At 42.5% G+C, this 21,300-nt stretch overlaps 2 protein-coding genes across 2 annotated transcripts in view; both read left to right on the top strand.

Moving 5' to 3' along the window:
- Window positions 1–14,475, top strand: part of LOC126440375 (sex-regulated protein janus-A-like) — a 47,980-nt gene extending 33,505 nt beyond the window's left edge. The window contains exon 6 of the mRNA XM_050090662.1: window positions 14,182–14,475. Within this exon, the coding sequence (XP_049946619.1) occupies window positions 14,182–14,421 (240 nt within the window). The 3' untranslated portion in view covers window positions 14,422–14,475. The remainder of the gene's footprint in view (window positions 1–14,181) is intronic.
- A 2,722-nt stretch (window positions 14,476–17,197) lies between these two features.
- Window positions 17,198–21,300, top strand: part of LOC126440373 (molybdenum cofactor biosynthesis protein 1-like) — a 77,337-nt gene continuing 73,234 nt past the window's right edge. Inside the window, exon 1 of the mRNA XM_050090661.1 lies at window positions 17,198–17,296. Coding sequence (XP_049946618.1) covers window positions 17,198–17,296 — 99 coding nt within the window. The remainder of the gene's footprint in view (window positions 17,297–21,300) is intronic.

The raw sequence follows: 21,300 nt of genomic DNA, 5'->3' as shown, positions 1-21,300 counted from the left end.
TCCTTTGAAAATGGTTTTGACTATGGTGTGGTGGTTTACCCGTTTTCTCAATAATTCTGTCTAGTTTGTCAACATATTTCAAAAACTGATCTATTGTGTCATCTGGACCATAAGCTAACTCCCACTGTAGTTCGCATGGTAGCCTCCTTTTGAGTGCATCAATTTGAGTGAGTTCATCAAAAGGTTTGCTTAGGCGAGTGAGTTTCCTTAACTGATTTCTGCAAAATTGCTTCATGCTACGAAATTCATGTTTATAAACAGGTCCATTCAAGAATTCGCTTTTTATTCTTGCCTGTTCTGTCTCTGACCAGAATTTACTTAAGAACCTCTCCTCGAACTCTGCAAAAGACATTCCCTCAGTACAATAATGATTAGTCCATGACAATGCTTCACCTTCTAGAAATCTTTTCACAAATTTAATTTTCAAATTATCATTCATATTTGGAAAAAAGATATCCTTGCAATGCTGCGGGAAATCTACCGGATGCATACTGCTCTCATCTGAAAAGTTTTGTACTGGAATATTGTACCACAAAGTGCCAATATTGTTCGGCAAACTATTGCTGACCATATTGCTACTAACACTTGCAAGTTTCTTAGTGATGTCATTAATACTACTTTCTAAACTCTTGACTTCATTTTTGTTTATCTGATTATTTACATCTATTTTTTCAGTAATAATTCCTATCTTTTGTTCAAATTTGCTTTCTACTTTAACAATTTTATCGTCTACAAGAGAAATACGCTCAGATACTGTTTCTTCTACATGTTTGATATCTGAATGCACAACTTTAAACGCATTATGGATTTTCTCTCTACCTGTACTTGCTTCAGTTTTCAGATTTTTTACTTTTGCATCTACATTTTTAACTTTTCTCCCGACATAATTGACCTTACCCGTGATCTTAACCATATTACGACTCAAACTGGAAATTTTTGCTTCTACTTTTTGAAAGTGATTGTCATTTTTCTTTTCATATTCTTTGAATTGTTTTTCAAATTTATCACTCATGAGCTTGAGAGTCTGGTCTAACTGAGCAGCATTGTTTTGCTCCATTTGATCCAAACGAATCTCATTAGCATCGAGTCTGTCTTTAATATTTCCTAACCACTGTCCGTTTTGTCTGTTAGTGTCATCAATTGCCTTAAATTTTCCCTCCATATAATTCATTATTTTTGATAGCATGTCTTTAACTTCATTCTGTCTTTCCGTATGAGTTTCAACTTTGTCTACAGGATTCGGACTATTACTGTTGCATTCACTTTCGTATGATAAATTCACATCTGTACTAGCGTTGGCGACACCGTCGTCAATACCTTCCTCTTTTACAATAGTCATCTTTTTACACAGGAATAAACAAAACACAACAAATTTATCTTTTCTAAAGGAAACTAAACTATTTTACTCACAGTTTACTTATTTTCTTATAAGGTCTTCTTTGTTCATTGGTGCGTGATGGAATTCACAACACTGAAACACTACACTTATCTGAATATTGCTTTTTTGGTTGCACAACACTTTACACTTTTTTCTTCTTTCGTGACTTATTGCGCCGTTATTTTTGCTCCAGTAACTGCATCCCGTTGTCTTGAAGGTATCAGCATTCGACTTCCTTTGTCTTGAAGGTATCAGCATTTGACTTCCTTTAACATTTTCAGCCAGGATGTACGAATTCTGTCGTTTTCTTCGCAATCTCGGTGGTAGTTCATTTCGGTAACATTTTCAATAATCCCGGACGACGCCACCATATTGTACTGGTTGTTACCTATCTCGTTTCTTGATAACTGAATGATGTGGAATCTTACGCGGTATATTGTGGTAGGACCACTTTCGCACAACGTGTTTGTAATTGATAATAATACAAGTAGTTCCAGCACAATTTCAGCAAGGCTTATTTATTAGTAGCTGCCGATAGATTACACACTGCAGATCTCGTTTGTCTAGGGGTTTTGTCTGCAAAACATTACTCTAACAAGCCTGGCCTGGGTTTTCTTCTTGTTTGAAATAAACACTACCGGGTTCGAATTACTTTCGGCTAAAAATAATATTTATTCGTACTCTTTGTTTAGTAACTACAATATATTCTCTTCGAACATTGATACCCTAAAAATGCATTATACTGTACTGGTCACTTAAACACGTCCATCTCCCTCCAATACCGACAAAGAAGTGGCGTGCAAGCCAACATGTGCCCGGAAGTTGCAGACATTCCTGCATTCCAGATTCTTTGGTCTTCTGACCTTAATACACTCCAAAGACACATATAAATAAATACCTATAAATATACCACATTTATCATCTCAAACAAATCCATTATTTATCATAAAAGAAAATATTCATAAATAAATAAATTAAACACATTGTATGGCAACATAATGAAGTTACCTTAACTCTCTACTGTGGGCATCGTACTTTTCGCATGAGATAAACTTTATCTCTGACAGTTAATTACATTACAATATTCAGTATGAAATGAAGCAAAACACTTGTCATGTCCACCAACATTGCACCTATCACAAATTTTTGTTGTTTTTTTCTTGCAGTAAGCACATTTCTTCTGTGTTTTACTTGGCACAAAGAAATGATTTCCTGGATCTAGTCGTACATCTGTGCTCACCCATCCTCCCATCAATTTGCTTCCTTGTGCTCCTCTTTGTTTTGGTACTGATCCTTTTTCCTTTGATAGAAAAAACATCACTATTCTCTGTCGGACATCCAAAAGTAAGAGCTTCTCATTAGAGTTAGCAATTTGGTATGCACGCCATGTGTTTACTATGCAGATATATATCATCTGTGTGAATAATGGCCACCACCATTTCTTTGACCTTATCCTCGTCCTATAAAGTGATATCTGCTTGTCCAGTAGATATATGGCACCCATGTGGGCATTGTATTCTTCAATGATATGTGGCAGTGTAACAGATATTTCCTTTTTTTTGCCCGTGAATATATTTTAGTAGAACTCAAGGAATAATAGTACTGTTATTTGTCACTACACATACTGGTTTGTTGTCACTCCATTTCACAACCAGAACTTCATTCTCTTTGTCAAATATGTAGTCATAGAATCCTCGTTCCTTCCTTTTGCCATTCTTTTCGAGTCAATCAAAGGACATGCATTAGTTCGGATCTCTGTTATTGTTCCTGCAGCTTTCATTTTACTCTTTCCGAGTGTGATCAGTGTGTCAACACTGGTGAAAAAGTTGTCAAAGAAAAGCTTATAATTCGGATACTCTGATTCTGGAATAATGGTTTTTAGTTCATTTATTACCCTTGCACCTAAAGGCTCCTGTTTGTTGTCAGTCTTGCTACAGTATGGTGAAAAATTATAAAGAAAGCCATTGGAACTTGTAAGACACCAAATTTTATATCCAAATTTGATAGGCTTTTCCCTCAGAAACATTTTAGCTGAATGTTTGCCATAATAATGTACCATTATTTCATCAGTTGAGAGTTCTGAATGAAATACGCCAAATTTACCAAATTCCTATTTCAGCATTTCAAATTATAACCTCAGTTTGTACATCTTGTCGTTTCTGTCTATTTTGGAGTTGTCATTGAGATGAATGAATCTCTTTATTTCCCAAAACCTATTTCTTGACACGGAGTTGAAGACTAAAGGAACACCGACGTCAGGAGCCTGTTCCCAGTACTTATTCTTGTGGGGAAGCTTATGATAACCACTCAGAAGTAGTACGCCAATAAATAATTTTAGTTCTTCTTTGGTTAGCAGAAAATTTATTCTGTTATGTTGGCAAGCATAAATTTCGCTTTGTTCAATAATAGTATCCATTAGTTTCTTAGAAAAAGAAATCCTCAAACACCTGGGGCACTGTGTTATTTGCTAGACATTCCGCATCATAATGTTTGTTGCTCTTCCCTGGTTCACTATTGTTTGTGTACGTTGGTTGACATTTATACCACTTACATATATATTTTTTTGTAGATAACATACCACTTTCTCCTCCACCTCCCAACGCTTTCCTTCTTTTGGCTTCTGGATGTACAACTGTAGCATTAACTTCATCTCAGCTGGTTGTGAGCTCTAAAGTACCGGCGTCATCTTGTACAACAGTACATTTTCGTCAGTGTCTTCTTCATCTGTTATTACATCTGCATTGGGTGGAATAATTGCCAATTCTGTATATCATCTTCATCGTCACTCTCTTGATGGTTCTCTAGTTCTGCTAGAATTTCTTCAAATGTAAGTTCACGTGGCATGTTTTTGTCCTGTTGGAATCGTAAAATTCGAATAGAATATGAAAAAAGCAGATATAAAGAACATAAAATGCAATTCTTCTCTGTATATTATGTGTATACAAGAATAGGGCACATCAACAATAAATAAACGATTTTATATATATATATATATATATATATATATATATATATATATATATATATATATATACACACACACACACACACACACACACACACACACACACACACACGAAAGGATGTGCGTTTTAAGGGAGAGGGTAAGGAGTCATTCCAATCCCCGGAGCGGAAAGACTTACCTTAGGGGGAAAAAAGAACAGGTATACACTTGCACACACACCCATATCCAACCACACATACACAGACACAAGCAGACATTTGTAAAGGCAAAGAGATTCGGCAGAGATGTCAGTCAAGGCAGAAGTACAGAGGCAAAAATGATGTTGAAAGACAGGTGAGGTACGAGTGGCGGCAACTTGAAATTAGTGGAGGTTGAGGCCTGGCGGATAACGAGAAGAGAGGATATACTGAAGGGCAAGTTCCCATCTCCGGAGTTCTGACAGGTTGGTGTTAGTGGGAAGTATCCAGATAACCCGGACGGTGTAACACTGTGCCAAGATGTGCTGGCCGTGCACCAAGGCAAGTTTAGCCACAGGGTGATCCTCATTACCAACAAACACTGTCTGCCTGTGTCCATTTCCCCCCTGCGGGTTCGGGGGTTAGAATAGGCCCGCGGTATTCCTGCCTGTCGTAAGAGGCGACTAATAGGAGTCTCAACTGTTTCGGCCTTTAATGTGATGGTCCCCATTAGGGTTTGACCTCCATTTTTCCAAATTCAACAGAAGTAAGAGCCTTTTGGGGAAGGACCCCTTACGTGGTGCACCATCAGTCCTCTGTGCCCTAAGACCTTGGCACTCTTTATCGTCTGGGTGTCGTAACTGCACCCTCCATCCCTCATTTTGGGCATACACACCTGATGGATTGTGTAAGTTACGCCCTTAGTGCATCATCATCTGCACCCACGATCACTATGGACTACCCATGGCACCCAAAATCCAGCACGGTAGCCAGCCCGTTGTGGTGGGGTCGTCATGTACCCTCTAGGTTGTAGCCCCCTGACAACACAGGGATCGTACTGCCGATGCCTGAACTGCCGCCTCCCCACGTAAGCCTAGGAGTAGATGCCCGTCTCTCCGGGGCATCAGGACTCCCGGCAACGGCCATCCTGCTAGGTGGCCTTTGCTGTGGCTGGGTGCCACCCGTGGGGAGAGCCCCTGGTCGGAGTGGGTGGCATCGGGGCGGATACCCCGCAATGAAATGGGTACAATCTCAATCCGGCGGTCGCACGACCACCAACGTCTCTAAGCGCAATAAAGTAGACTTTAACGCTGTGGCATATAACCCCAAATTGTCCCCTTCCCTAGCCACGCCCTGGGAGGGACGCAGGGCTGCGGACAGACAGGAGCCATATTCACCGCGATATCTTGTGTGCAGCAGAACTGATGGGGATTCATTTTTGGGGACTAAGCCTCTGTTCTTTGTGACCCATCTTGAATATAAGTTCGGGGAAGTGGCCCCTCTTTCCAAAATGCGGAGCGGGGCCATTTTGATACAAGCACCTTCCTCTGCACAGTCAAGGGCGTTGCTCGCCTGTGAGAAGCTTGGTGACATACCTGTTAACGTCACTCCCCATAAGTCACTAAATTTGGTCCAGGGGATTATCTTTCATAAAGATCTTCTGCTACCGTCTGATGACGAGCTACAGGAGAACCTGGCACGACGAGGTGCACACTTCGTTCGTCGTGTCTTTAGGGGACCCAAGGATAATAGGATCGCTTCCGGTGCTTTCATCCTGGCCTTTGAGGGCAACTGCTTGCCTGAGAAGGTCAAGGTCATGATCTACCGGTGCGATTTCAAGCCCTATGTCCCACCCCCTATGCGATGCTTCCAGTGCTGGAAATTCGGGCACGTGTCCTCCAGATGCACTGCCAGCCCCACATGTCGCGATTGTGGACGACCTTCGCATCCAAATGCTCCGTGTGCTCCACCTCCCACCTGCGTTAACTGTGGGGAGCATCATTCTCCCTGCTCGCCAGATTGTGCAGTCTACCAACGAGAGCGGAAGATACAAGTAATTAAGACCCTGGACCGTTTAACTTACCAAGAGGCGAGGAAGAAATTAGAATGGCTCAACCCCACACCTATGTTGAGGAGTTATGCTGCTGTAACACTGCAGCCACCAGTTCCTGCAAAGACTCCTTTGACAGTTGGCCCACCGAACAGTCATGTTTCGCCTGCCCCACCACCGGTGGGGGCCACTCTCTCTTCCACTGCTCCCAAAACACACAGTTCGGGAGCAGTGCGCCCCAAGCAACCGAGGACGTCGGTCCCCACCTCTCAGCCGGAGCGGCGACAGCCCTCTCTGGCTCCTCAGCCGGGGAAGCGACAGCTCTCTCCGGCTGCTCAGCCGGAGACGCAACAGCCTCCTCTGGCCTCACTTGTTCGGAAGGGATCCCTTGGGGGAGTCCCTTCCAAGGACTTCCCCAGTGTCTCACAAGACACTAGCCAGTGGCTGAAGAAGCCACCAGCTGCTGGTCGAAGGGCTTCACGCTCTTCCTCTGTTCCTGATAATGCGTCAGGAAAGGCCTCCCAGCATGCCAACCCTCCTCCGAAAGACAAGAGAGAGAAGAGGAAGCTCTCCAAGAAGGATAAGGACCCAGTGGTTCCCGCACCAACGCTTCCTGTCAGCTCAGCCTCTGAGGATGAGGTCGAGCTCTTTGCGTCCCCTGATGACCTGGATCTCGCCGTCTCCTCAGAAACGATGGCCGTAGCGATGTCCGTCACTCAGTCGGTGGCAGCATGTGACCCTGCCCAGTAATTTGCCTTTTCAGTGCCTGAATGCCTCTACAGGACACGCTTTGTACAATCCTCCAGTGGAATTGTGGCGGTTATTTTAGCCATCTACCTGAGCTGCGTCAGCTTGTAAGCTTGACACCTGCTTTATGCATTGCTCTCCAGGAAACCTGGTTCCCGGCAATGCGGACCCCTGTCCTCCGTGGATACAGGGGTTATTACTGCAACCGAAGCACTTACAATAGTGTGTCAGGTGGAGCCTGCGTGTATGTCCTTACCTCTGTATATAGTGCTCCTGTGCCCCTTCAAACATCTTTGGAAGCTGTGGCTGTCCGCGTAAGGACTACCCAGGACATAAACGTCTGCAGTGTCTATCTCCCTCCAGGTGGTACAGTCTCCCTGACCGAATTGGCTGCACTTGTCGCCCAACTTGCCACGCCTTTTCTTCTCCTTGGGGATTTTAACGCCCACAATCCCCTGTGGGGTGGATCGAAGATTACTGACCAAGACAGAGATGGCGAGAATCTCATCTCCCAACTTGATCTCTGCCTCTTAAACACTGGCGCTGCCACGCATTTCAGTGTGGCGCATGGCACGTTCTCGGCCATAGATCTGTTGTTGTGCAGCCCAGGGCTTTTACCATCGGTCCACTGGAGAGTCCATGATGACTTGTGTGGTAGTGACCATTTTCCCATCTTCCTTTCACTACCCCAGCGTCGCATGATGACTTGTGTGGTAGTGACCATTTTCCCATCTTCCTTTCACTACCCCAGCGTCGATCCCATGAACGCCTGCCTAGGTGGGCATTTAGCAAGGCAAACTGGGAAACATTCTCCTCTGCTGCCACTGTTGCATCTCTCCCCCACAGTACCATCGATGTGGTGGTTGAGACACTGACTGCAGCGATTGTTTCCGCTGCAGAACGTACCATTCCTCGTTCGTTAGGGTGCCCCCGGCGAAAGGCAGTGCCTTGGTGGTCTCCGGAGGTCGCTGAATCCATTAAAGAACGTCGGCGGGCTCTTCAGCGACATAAGTGGCACCCGTCTTTGGAGAACCTCATTTTCTTCAAATGTCTCCGTGCTCAGGCACGGCGGCTCATCAAGAGTCGGAAACAGGAGCGCTGGGAGAGGTACGTTTCCACCATTGGTTCCCGTACTTCACCCTCCCAGGTGTGGATGAAGATTCGGCGCATCTTTGGAGTGCAGCACTCTACAGGTGTCCCAGGGCTTACCATCAACGGGGCGGTATCCACCGATGCTGATGCAATCGCCAAGCATTTCGCACAGCAGTATGTTCGGGCCTCTGCGTCGGGGAATTACCCGCCTGCGATTCGCGCGCTTAAACGCCAGGAGGAAGGCAAACGGCTTTCTTTTGCTTCTCGCCACCCTGAGACGTATAACGCCCCATTTAGTTTGTGGGAACTCCAAAGCGCCCTGGCACAGTGCCCCGATACGGCCTCTGGGCCAGATGGCATCAACAATCAGATGCTCAAACACCTGTCCCCGGTCTGTCAGCGATGTGTTCTTGCCGTCCTCAACCGCATATGGGGTGATGGTGTCTTTCCGTCGCAGTGGCGAGAAAGTACCATCATTCCGGTGCTGAAGCCTGGTAAGGACCCGCTTACTGTGGATAGCTATCGACCCATCAGCTTGATAAATACTCTGTGCAAGCTACTGGAACGTATGGTGAGTCGACGGCTGTGTTGGCTGCTCGAGTCTCGGGGTCTTCTGGCTCAGTGCCAGAGCGGCTTCCGTCAGGGCCGTTCCACCGCCTATACTTTGGTCTTTCTTGAGTCTGCAATCCGCACTGCTTTTTCCAGGCGCCAACACCTTGTCTCCCTCTTTTTCGACCTCTCCAGAGCATATGACACGACGTGGCGGCACCATATACTCGCCACGTTGCACGGATGGGGTCTCCGGGGCTCTCTCCCCATTTTTATTCAGAATTTTTTATCTGTTCGGACATTCCGCGTTTTAATTGGGACATCCCATAGTTCACTTCATATCCAGGAGAATGGCGTTCCACAGGGCTCAGTATTGAGTGTGCCCCTTTTCCTTGTGGCCATAAATGGCCTTGCAGCAGCAGTTGGGTCGTCTGTCTCACCCACGTTATATGCTGACGATTTCTGCATCTTGTTCAGCTCCTCCACCATTAGTGTTGCAGAACGTGGGTTGCAGGGAGCCATACGCAAGGCGCAGGCATGGGCCCTATCTCATGGGTTTCAATTTTATCCTGCAAAGACTTTTTTTATGCACTTTTGTCGGTGCCGAACTGTCCATCCCCACCCTGAGCTCTATCTTCAGGATGCCATTCTCAAGGTTGTTGACACTTACCGTTTTCTGGGATTGCTGTTCGATGCCCGGCTTACTTGGCTTCGACATATTCATCAGCTCAAGCGTCAGTGCTGGCAGCATCTGAATGCCCTTCGCTGCCTCAGCAACACAACTTGGGGTGCCAATCGTAATACGCTGCTGCAGCTCTACAAAGCCCTTGTGCTGTCCCGACTTGATTATGGGAGTGTGGCGTATGGCTCAGCGTCGCCCTCAGCATTGCAACTGCTGCACCCCGTTCACCACTGTGGGGTTCGACAGGTGACAGGAGCATTCCGCACCAGCCCTGTGGACAGCATACTTGTGGAGGCAGGTGTACCTCCACTGCGATTGAGGCTCCAACATTTACTGGCCGCTTATGCTGCCCATGTTTTTAGCTTGCCTGGTCATCCAAACTATCGTCTCCTGTTCCCACAATCGGTCGTCCATCTTCCTGAACGTCGGCCCCGGTCAGGTTGTACGATCGCGGTCCGCGTCAAAGAGCTTCTCTCTGGGCTTACGGTTTTTACAGTTCCACCTCCTTTCCGGGCCACTTTGCGGACACCCCCATTGTGTGTTCCTCACCCTTGCCTTCGGCTCGACATGGCACAGGGCCCGAAGGACTCCGTCCCTCCAGAGGCCTTCCGCTGCCGTTTTTATTCCATCTTGACCACGTATCAGGGCTCTGGCATTGTATACACTGACGGTTCAATGGTTGCTGGTCGTGTCGGATATGCGCTTACTCTAGGGGACCATTCTGAACAACGTTCCTTGCTGGATGGCTGCAGCGTTTACACAGCTGAGCTGGTCGCCATCTTTTGTGCCCTAGAGTATATCCGCTTCTGCTCAGGTGAGTCCTTTGTTATCTGTAGCAATTCCCTGAGCAGTTTACGAGCTCTCGACCAGTATTTCCCTCGTTCTCGTCTGGTGATGGCTGTCCATGAGTCCCTGCATACTCTTGCACGTAACGGCCGCTCTGTGGTCTTTGTGTGGACCCCAGGCCATGTTGGGATCCCCGGCAATGAGAATGTTGACCGCCTGGTGAAAGAGGCCATCAGTAAACCACCTCTGGAGATTGGCCTCCCGGCGACTGATTCGCGGGCACTATTACGCCGCAAAGTTTTCGAATTCTGGGACACTGAATGGCGCAACCTGCCCGTGCCAAACAAACTCCGTCGTATCAAGGAGATGACGACTGTTTGGCGGTCATCCCTGCGAGCCACCCGCAGGGACTCAGTCGTCGTTTGTCGGCTCCACATTGGCCACACCCGACTGACGCACAGTTATTTACTGTGTCGTGAGGATCCTCTTATTATGCGTTCAGTTAACTAAGTAGAAATTAGTAATATCTTATCTCAGTGAGGAACTTGAAACTTTCAGGACAGGTCAGGAGCATGTAGAGGTGCTCTTCCTCTACTTGAAAAGAACAGTTGACCACACACTGAGTAGATAGGTTCCTAGTAGAACAGTTCATAATGGGATGGAACCTCCATGGTATACAGTCACTGTAAAGAAAACGTCTAAAGGAACAGAGATTACTGCATAATAGGTGTAAAACAAAGTGTAGGATTATAGATTGAGAGACGCTGGATGAAACATGTTTGGCTGTCAAGAGAGCAATGCATGAAGCCTTCAATGGCTACTGTAGCAGAATATTGTCAAATGACATTTCACAAAATCCAAATAAATTCTGGTCGTATGTAAGGGCTGTTAGTGGCACAAAAGTTAGTGTCCAGTCCCTAGCAAGTGAGACAGGAACTGAAATTGAGGGTAGCAAAGTAAAAGCTGAAATTCTGAACTCGATTTTTCAAATGTTCCTTTGCAAATAAAAACCCAGGAGAACTGCTCCAATTCAATCCTCGTACACTGAAAAAATGAACGAAATAGGTATTAGTGTCAGTTGTGTTGAGAAACAGTTGAAATCATTAAACAAAGCTCCAGACCCCGATGGAATCACAGTCAGATTCTATATTGAATTTGTGGCTGAGCTATCCTCTCTTCTCACTGTAATCTATCCAAAAAACCTTACCCAGTTTTTGGAAAAAGTTACAGATCACACCCGTCTACAAGAAGGGTTGTAGGAGTGACAAAACTACCATCCAGTAGCCTTGACATCGATTTGTTGTAGATTCTTAGAAAATATTTTGAGCTCAAACATAATGAGGTATCTCGAACGGAACTACCTTCTCAATATCAACCAGCATGGTTTTCAAAAACATAGATGATATGAAATCCAACTCTCACTTTTCTCACATAACTTGCTGAAAGCATTGGATCAAGGCAACAGGTAGATAGTGTTTTTTGATTTCCTAACAGTATTTGACTCTGTTCCACACCTACACTGACTGTGAAAAGTACGATCATATGGGGTATCAAGTGAAATTCATAACTGGATTGAGGACTTTTTGATAGGAAGGACACAGCATGTTACCTTGGATGGAGAGTCATCATCAGATGTAGAAGTAACTTCAGGTGTGCCCCAGGGAAGTGTGTTGGGGCCCTTGCAGTTCTTGTCCATTAATGACCTTGCTGTAAATCAGGATTTTTGCAGATGATGCAGTTATCTGTAATGAAGTGCTATTTCAGAGAAGCTGCATAAATATTCAGTCAGATCTTGATGAGATTTCAACATAGTGCAGTGATTGGCAACTTGCTCTGAATGTTTAGAAATGTATAAACTTAGTATCCTGTGACCATAATATTGGTGAGTCACTGTCGGAATCTGCCAACTCGTACAAATACCTGTGTGTAACACTTTGTAGGAATATGAAATGGCATGATCACATAGGTTCAGTTGTGGGTAAAGCAGGTTGTAGACCTTGCCCTAGACTATTGCTACAGTGTGTGGGACTTGTACCAGATAAGACTAGCAGGAGACATTGAATGTATACAAAGAAAGGCAGCATGGTCACAGGTTTGCTTAATCCATGGGAGAGTGTCACAGAGATACTGAAGGAACTGAAATGGCAGACTGTTGAAGACAGGTGTAAACTATCCCAAGAAAGTGTATTAGCAAAGTTTCAAGAACTGTCTTTAAATGATTACTCTAGGGATATACCACAACCCCCCCCCCCCCCCCCCCCCCCCCCCACATATTGCTCTCACAGGGGTCGTGAAGATAAGATTAGGATGATTACTGCTCACACAGAGGCATTCAGACAAATTCAGACAATCATTCTTCCACGCTCCATACATGAATGAAACAGCAAGAAACCCTGATAACTGGTACAATGGGACTTACCCTGTACCATGCACCTCCTGGTGGATTGCAGATTACAAACGTAGATGTGAACTGACAGTCTCTTACATGTGCATGAGGGAAACATCTAATCACCTTTATTTTACCAAGACAAAAATTATGATTTACTAAAGTTTCAAACCTTGACAGGAAATAATGGATTAGGCTGTCCATAAATTATAAACTAACATTATTGTGATGATGGAAAGTCTCATATAAAGACGTGAAACAAATACTAACAAAGAGATAGAGGGGCTGGCCAGAACAGCCAATAGATACACAAAACATAACAGAAAATTTACGTATCGTAGCTTTTGGAACTTTGTTCCTTCATCAGGGAGGAGAGAGGGGAAAGAAGGGGAAGAAGAGAAAGTGGATTCAGTTACTCACAACCCAGGTTATGAAGCAACAGGGTAGAGGTAAACAGGGAGGGTAGCAAAGATGGAGGCATGGGTGTATACTCTACAGTATGTCAACATGTTGCCTTGACCTGTTTGATCACCAGGTCTGGCTCCAATTCAGTGCACACGGGACATCATCGAACAACTCCAGTGTCTCCCAAAAACAGCATTAACCATCCCTGTTTCGATGACAATGTGAAACAGGCATGGAACTTCATCCCACAAACTCATATCCAGCACAATGCATGCATGTTTGCATGCTTACATTTGGGCAGTTACACTGGATTTCAATGTATTAGTGTATCACATTTGCAATGGTGTATCTCGCACTTATATTATCCTGTGATCTTGCAACATTAATCACTTAAATAAGTTACTTAGACATATATGTTCCTGAAATTTCATTACTCTACGTTAATTACTTTTTGGTGTTGCAAATTTTTTTTTTTTGCAGTGTACATGATGACTACAATAATACATTATAATGTTTCTCCAGTGGTTTCAACATTAACTTTTTAACAGAAAAGATTTTGCTTACAGTTCATTTTTTAGTTAACATTTCTAAACTTTTTAACAATCCATATTAAAGCTAGCAATAGTAACTATATTAATAATTGCTGCTGTAAACAGTTACACATATGGACATCAGTTTTGAATAATGGGTTTTGAGTGTAAATAATGTTTTATGTAAGTGTTTGTATTGATACTTAAAATTAAATGTCATGTAATGAATGTGCAGATACTCATATAAAAAGTTTTGTTGGATCAAGTTATTTACGAACGCGATGTACTGTGTTCTTCCATTAGAGAATGAGACTGTATTGTTTATCGGTTTCATTACAAAATGCTAATAAGCTTTTAGTTAGAAAACCTTCTATAACTAGAATTATTAATATGAGAAAAATAGGAACAGTGAAAGAACGGAAGATCAGTTGCAGAAACAAGAGTAGCTCTGAGTTGCAAGAGTGGTTGCTTTTCCCACACATGTAATTAACTGGCATTATCGCCACTATTAACTTACCATGGTTTCACATCTCATCTGTTCATTGTTCCCCATGTCCTGCCCTTCTGTTCCCCCTTCCTATTAGATCATATATGCCTCTGTTACTGTAATCGGTATGTAAACAATAATTATCACATGACCTTTTTTTGTTACAGTTTGTAATATTTGACATTGCAGCTTTTGAAAATGGAGCAGGATGTTGTGCCCTCTCTCCTATTGGAGTGTTTCTCTGTGATCAGAATTGGAGGCAGACAATTCACTTGAACGTCTCGACGCGCAGGTCACCGAAGTGGCGTCAAATCGAAAGACCTGCACCAGGCGAACGGTCTACCCGACGGGAGGCCCTAGCCACACGACATTTCCATTTTTACTTGAACGTCCATTGCTGTTGTTGATGTCTTTGAATCATGTTGGTTCTTTGTGATTAATAAAAAAATTATACAATCCAATGGTTTCTTCGCCTTGTCTTTAAAAATTCCAGACCTATTGTGCAAACACATATTTTGAGAGTTATACATCTGAGCCTTTTTGTGGAAAGTGCGTTTCACACATACTTTCAAGATAAATTGAATAATGACCCCCCTTTTGTGTGTTGGGGAAGATAATTTGATACAGCTAAATGCATATACGGGTACACACATTTGCTCGCGCCTGAGACAAAGTGAGAGTGATTCAAAGGAAGAATTCACTACTTTTTACCTACTTTCTGAATAACTCGTACTTTCGTCAGAAATGTCACACTGCAAAGTTGATTAGGTAAAGGGACAAAAATGAGAGTAAAATATAATTTGAATATCAGAAAAAATAACCACTTAGTTTCCAGAATGAGATTTTCACTCACCACTTAGTGTTTGTGTAATACTTTACGGCAAGCGTAAAATTAATTTTTAAACATTGGGAAATCTGGGATGGAATAACAATAATATGAAATAGGATAGCTTTCTGCTCCCCACCTAGAGAAGACACTGAGTGGCAGACTGGCACATTGAAGGAAGATTTTTAGATATTAGAAAGTATGGGACAGCCCTCATCAAGCAGGTGTGGTGGTGTGAGGCTGGGGTGGGAGCAGGTAAAGGACAGGTGAGACAGAGAGACTAGCAAAGGTTTACATAACGGGGTTTACAGGAGTGAAGAATATGCCGCAGCTAAAGTTTCTAGGTTTCGTTCCTGTGGCCCCACACCTCAATGCCCTCCCCTGCTCCCATTCCAATCTCACACACTGTTACTGTCCCCCTAGTACACTTCTCTCTGTCTGTCCACCTCCACACTCCCAACCAGCAGAGACTCCCTATGCTGAGGTGGGCTCTGTCCATTAGATTACACTCGTAAGATAAAAATAAACATTATGCAGCATGAAAGAATTATCTGTGTGGGATGGAAATATGTAGATGTGATGTACGTGCACAGACAAAAAAAAAAAAAAAAAAAAAAAAATTACAATGTCAGAAAAATTGATTGATTAATTCAAGATAAAGAGCTTCACAAATTGAGCAAGTTGGTTCACCTCTGACTCTTGAGCAAGCTTGGCATTGATAGATTTGTTGGATGTCCTACTGAGGGATATCAAGCCAAATTCTATCCAAGTGGCGCATTGTATTGTCTAAATCATGAGCTGGTTGGGTGGCCCTGCCCATAATGCCCCAGACATACTCAGTTGGGGAGAGATCCCGTGACCTTGCTGGCAAAGATAAGGTGTGGCAAGTATGAAGACGAATTGTGTGTGGGCAGGCATTATCTTGCTGAAATGTAAGCAAATGATGGCTTGTCATGAAGAGAAACAAAATGGGGTTTATAATATCGTCAACAGATGTCTGTGTTGTAATGGTGACACAGATGACAACCAAAGGGGTCCTGTTATGAAAAGAAATGGCACAGTAGACCATCAGTCCTCGTTTGGCTGTATGGCAGCCAGCAGCCAGGTTGGTATCGCACTGCTATCTGGTGTGCCCCCAGGCACGTCCCTGGTCTGGAATTGCATTGACTGGAATATAATTGGCTTCAGTGATGAATCCCACTATGAACTGAGCCCCAATGATCAGCACAGATGTGTCTGAAGACGCCCCAGACGGTGGGATGCCACCGTGAATGTCACATCCCATATGGTCCAACTACCAGGACTGATGATCTGGGGTGCGATTTCTTTTCCTAACAGATCCCTTTTGGTCAACAGACGACTATGCTGTAGGGGTGACATGGATGCCCCCCCCTACAGCATAGTCGTCTGTTGACAATGCTGTACATCCTATTTTGTTTCCCTTCTTGGCAAGCCATACATTGCTTACATTTCAGCAAGATAATGCCTGTCCGCACACAGCTTGTCCTCATGCTTGCCAAACCCTAGCTTGGCCAGCAAAGTTGCTGGATCTCTCCCCAATTGAGAATGTAAGGAGCATTATGGGCAGGGCCATTAGACCACCTCGGGATTTTGACTATCTACCGTGACATTTGAATAGAATTTGGCATGATGTCCCTCTGTTGGACATCCAACAACTCTATCAGCCAGAGCCAAGCTTGTATAAGGGCCAGAGGTGGACCATCTCATCCAATTTGTGATGCTCTTTCTCTTGAATAAATCATCCAGTTTTTTCTGAAACTGTAATTATTTTTCTGTCTTCACATGTATGTCACATTTACTGATTTCAGCCCTATTTGGTATTTGGATAATTCCTTCAGTACCTAAGTGTTTTTTTTGTTTTTGTGTTTTGAGTATATAGTATCTGACAGTTTTTTTTTTCAGTATGCTTGTCTGCTGCCCATTGCCTGCTCTAACTGGTTAGTAGCAATCTGTCCTATTTCATATTGTTGGAATTAACTTTTGACACTCAATATTTATGATGCAAGCAAACTGTTATTGCCACTTGACATGATGGTGAATGGTACTCTGTTAGCCATTGGCACAAATGGATTGACATGATAAAACAAGGGTCCACAGCTTTTACAAACTTTTTGGATGTGATAAATACAGCTTACTGCTGTCAATACTTTTCTTAATTACAATATTGATCGTTTGTTATTTTCAAGCATACATGTCAGGTGCCACGACACCTTTGAATTACTGCAAATGGACAAAGATGACCAGACTCATTTCTCTTCAGTAGAAACAACTATTGACAAGAGAAGAAACTTGATGTCATTCAAATCTACTTTTTCATTGGTAGAGATCTTTCACTCATGGGATTAGCAGCAGAGATTAAAAAGAAGCAGCAGCAAACAGATCCAAGGCATCCATTGTTTGGAACTCATGTTCTTCCATCACAACTCCTTATAATAGTATCAGCTCTGGAGAACTAAGTCCCGATTCATTTTCTTGTAACAAAATAGACTGCCATTACCTTGCAGTTAAAAATGGGAAGCTTTACATGAATGTCCTACATGCAGTTTTTTTATACTTGTGCTCTTTGAGTTCCTGTCCTAGAATACATTAAAATATTAAAAAATGTGTAAATTAATCTTTGAAACAATCCAAAGCTTTCAATGGAAACCAGGAAAGACTTAGAAACATTATCATTAAAAAAAAAATCAAGGAAAGGTAATGTAAGGAACAATCAGGAAAAGTCCGCTGTACCCTTCCTGTTGTGTACTGTTATTGTTATTCTTAATTTTTTAAAATTTGATAATGGCCATTAAAGACCACGCAGAATAGCAATTGCACATTACTAGAAGCTGGCTTTGCATTCTTCCTCCAACAGCCCGTTGTATTTGCTCAGCGTAGAAGCCTTTAAAGTTGTAACTCTGGTCGGTCTGAGACGCCGCCTAGATTTAATCCAGCCTGTCAAAGATCCCTTTGTCATTCCCCTGAACTATGTCAGAAACTTTAGGGTTCTTTCCAAGAGTATTAAAAATCTGTTTTGTCAACCTGACCTTCAAACTTTCGTCTTCCTGACTCGACAGGTGCAGGCAGTATTTCTCGATTTCTGAACAGCTTTTGACTTAGTGCCAGATTGATGCTTATTATCAAAATTGCTACCGTGAGGGGTATCGAGTGAAATTTGTCACTGTAATTGAGTATATTTTGGTAGGAATGACTTACATGTTATCTTGGCTGGGGAGTCATCATCTGATGTAGAAGTAACCTCAGATGTGTCATAGAGAGGTATGTTGTGACCATTGCTGTTCATGTTCATGTACATTAATGACTTTGCAGACAATATTAATAGTAAAGCACTCTTTTCACAAATAGTGCATTTATCTAGAATAAAGTGCAGTCTGAAAGAAATTGTACAAACATTCGTCAGATCTTGATAATTTCAAACTTTCTTTTAAATGTTCAGACATGTAAAATCGTGCATTTTGCAAAGTGAAGAAAACGCAGTGTGGTATGACTACAGTATCAGGGTGTCTTGCTTGGATTAAGTCTATTCGTACAATTACCTGGGTGAAGCACTTTGTAGGGATATGAAATGAACAGTCATATGGGCCTACTCAGGGGTAAGGCAGGCGAAAGAGTGAGATTTTTTTTTGTAGAATACCATAGAAATGCAGTCATTCTACAAATCGTTTGTATGATCCATCCTAGAATGTTGCTCAAATGTGTGGGACCTGTATCAAAATGGATTAATGGGGAATTGAACGCATGCAGAGAAGGGCAGATCAAATGGTCACAGGTTTGTTTGACCCAAGGGAGAGTGTCACAGAGATGCTGAAATAACTGAATTGGCAGACGCTTCAGGATAAGATGTACACTATCCTAAGAAAGTATGCTTACCAAAAGACGACTCTAGGAATAAGCTACAACCTTGTAAGGATGTGCTCATTGATGCTATGGAGACACTGTTCTGTGTTTTATTTTAATGACAATTATTGTCAGTTTCTTCTTGTTTTGTTTATAAGAAAGGAATGAGGACATCATTAGATCTTTTGAAGAGTACACTACATAAATCACAAAATGTTATTTCTGTATTAGCAAAAAATTGGACTACACTGTATGATAGAGATGAAAAAGAAACCGTGATTAAATTCTTTCTGTGTTAGATTCCTGAACCTGCTGATCTTTGAGAGAGAGAGAGTGAGAGAGAGAGAGAGAGAGAGAGAGAGCGAGAGAGAGAGGGGGGGGGGGGGGTGGGATTTAATTGTATCTCCCCATGCAGCCGTAGCATTTTGGCATGTCGTACATTGGTCAGATCATCAGTAGCTTGGAGGACTCGTATGTAGGGCATAAGCAACACACACACACACACACACACACACACACACACTTAATAATAGTCAAGAAAATTTGCAACCGCAAAATATTGCCTTGGTACAGGTCATAGAATCTAATATACAACACAGATATTTCAATATGCATATCCAGTTACTGGAATAGTGTTATTAAGAAAGCTGTTGAGAGACAGAAGTTTTTGCTTAAATTCTTATAATTTACACCAGATGATGTACAAAATAAACTCCAAATTACTGTCACATCATAGTGCACAAAGCACACATTCATTTTCTAATTACAACAATCATACCCCAAACTATAAAAATTAAAATATTGAAGACCAGCATCTAAGTTTAGCTGCTACAAAATTATGTCACAGGTAACAATTATTTAATTCACTTCTTAAACATAACAATTTAATTTCAAAAAGACAACAAATAACATTTTAAGTACAATATTCAAGTTTAGGTGCTGCAAAGATGCATAACAATCATCTATGTTTCAACATTCTTATAAAAAATACAACATAAAAAGGAAGACCTGATTGTAGATCATGGGTGGGCTATGTAAAATAAATGACAAAAATCAGCAGCTGTAAAAGGCAGATTTTTTTCCAACTACAACCAATTCCTCCATTTTACAACAGCATAAATGAATGCAGCTCTTTTTCCCCAAATTTGCTGCTTCAGATTATTAGTGTCATAATGAAGTCTTTTAAGAATTAGAGGCACAAACAGATTAATAAATACAAACAAAAGCAGGAATATTCAATTTGCTCAAGGCTACCAAATGAAGGAAGAAAGGGGGCTAGGGAGGAGAAAAAAGATCACATAACAAAGAAATAAACTGCTGATTGTTTGCATCATTCCTAGACTCAAAACCCTAAGCAAAAGAAACAGTGATGATAGCATTGATTTAAAATGATGTCAGAAAAGACGGCAGCTAATTCTAGGTGATCCTCCATAAAGCCATGGTCTCACGTTGTCAAACCCCTGCAGGATTGTTTGAGGGACAATGATTTGACATTGATTGTTAAGTCAAAAAGGCAATGCATCTTTGACTGAAGAAACAATCAAAAATATATTCTTTTAATGGAATATTTACATTGCAGTGTACTGATCTGAGAAACATACTGAAAAGAAACATGACTATGTTGAGAAATTTTCATTTTGTATTTTCTTATATTTGTAACCGCAGTACATGAAAAAAGTGACACTCGACATTTGAGTTAACTGAAAGATGAAAGATTAGGGTTTCATGCCCTGCCGATCCTTGTCCCCAAACGGGGACAGCCCGCAAACAGAATTTTACCAACCAGCTTGGACTGAAAACATAACACACAAGAATCGTGCCCGTGAGTGTAGATGACACTCGGAATATCACGCAACACGGATACCCGAGGATGGTGTCTGTCAGAGCAGATTGCAGATGAAGCACGAAGGCAGAGGGAACAAATTACAGACCTGCTCCATCTGACGGTCAGTCTCAAGTAGCACTTTGTAAAAGCAACAACTAATGTCACCGAAATATGCGAGGAAGACAATGATGTCCGACTGTGCAAAGGACAACTCAGGAATTTCAGCAAACTTCTGGAAAAACCTGAAGAATTAAATTGACAGAAACCTGTTCTGGATTGGTAACTTACAAAATAAAACATTTTCAATCTCTGGACAAGTCACACACAAGAAAGATAATAGGCCTTTAAAAAAGAGGATACCATACAGTGTAAAGCTGAAACATGTAAATTGGTCTGGCCAATATGCTCTACACCTGAGCAAAAATGTCAATGAAGTGGTGCACCTTTTAGGAACTGTTAAAAAAGTGTCATTTTACATCAATAAACACAGCAATGACAACCTGATCCTAGGAGAAAAGAGCTGATACACACTATTTATTTAAGAATGAACACTTCACCTCAACTTTTCACAGCACGGGACCATCAAAAATTGAAACAATAGAGCAACACAGAGGACACTACCACACAGCTGGGGGAGGGCACAGAGAGAGAGAGAGAGTTTAATGACCTACTTACTCACTTTTTACTGGCAACAAGATAAGAGTGCAGGTGGTGTCATATCAAAATTGTAGAGAACATGCACGAGAAAAAGTTTTTAACAATAGCAAATTAACGTAC

This window comes from Schistocerca serialis, unplaced genomic scaffold (assembly GCF_023864345.2).
Source record: "Schistocerca serialis cubense isolate TAMUIC-IGC-003099 unplaced genomic scaffold, iqSchSeri2.2 HiC_scaffold_1362, whole genome shotgun sequence".
Classification (NCBI taxonomy): Eukaryota; Metazoa; Arthropoda; class Insecta; order Orthoptera; family Acrididae; genus Schistocerca; species Schistocerca serialis.
Note: the sequence above shows the minus strand (reverse complement) of the source record. Positions and strands in the feature narration are given on the sequence as shown.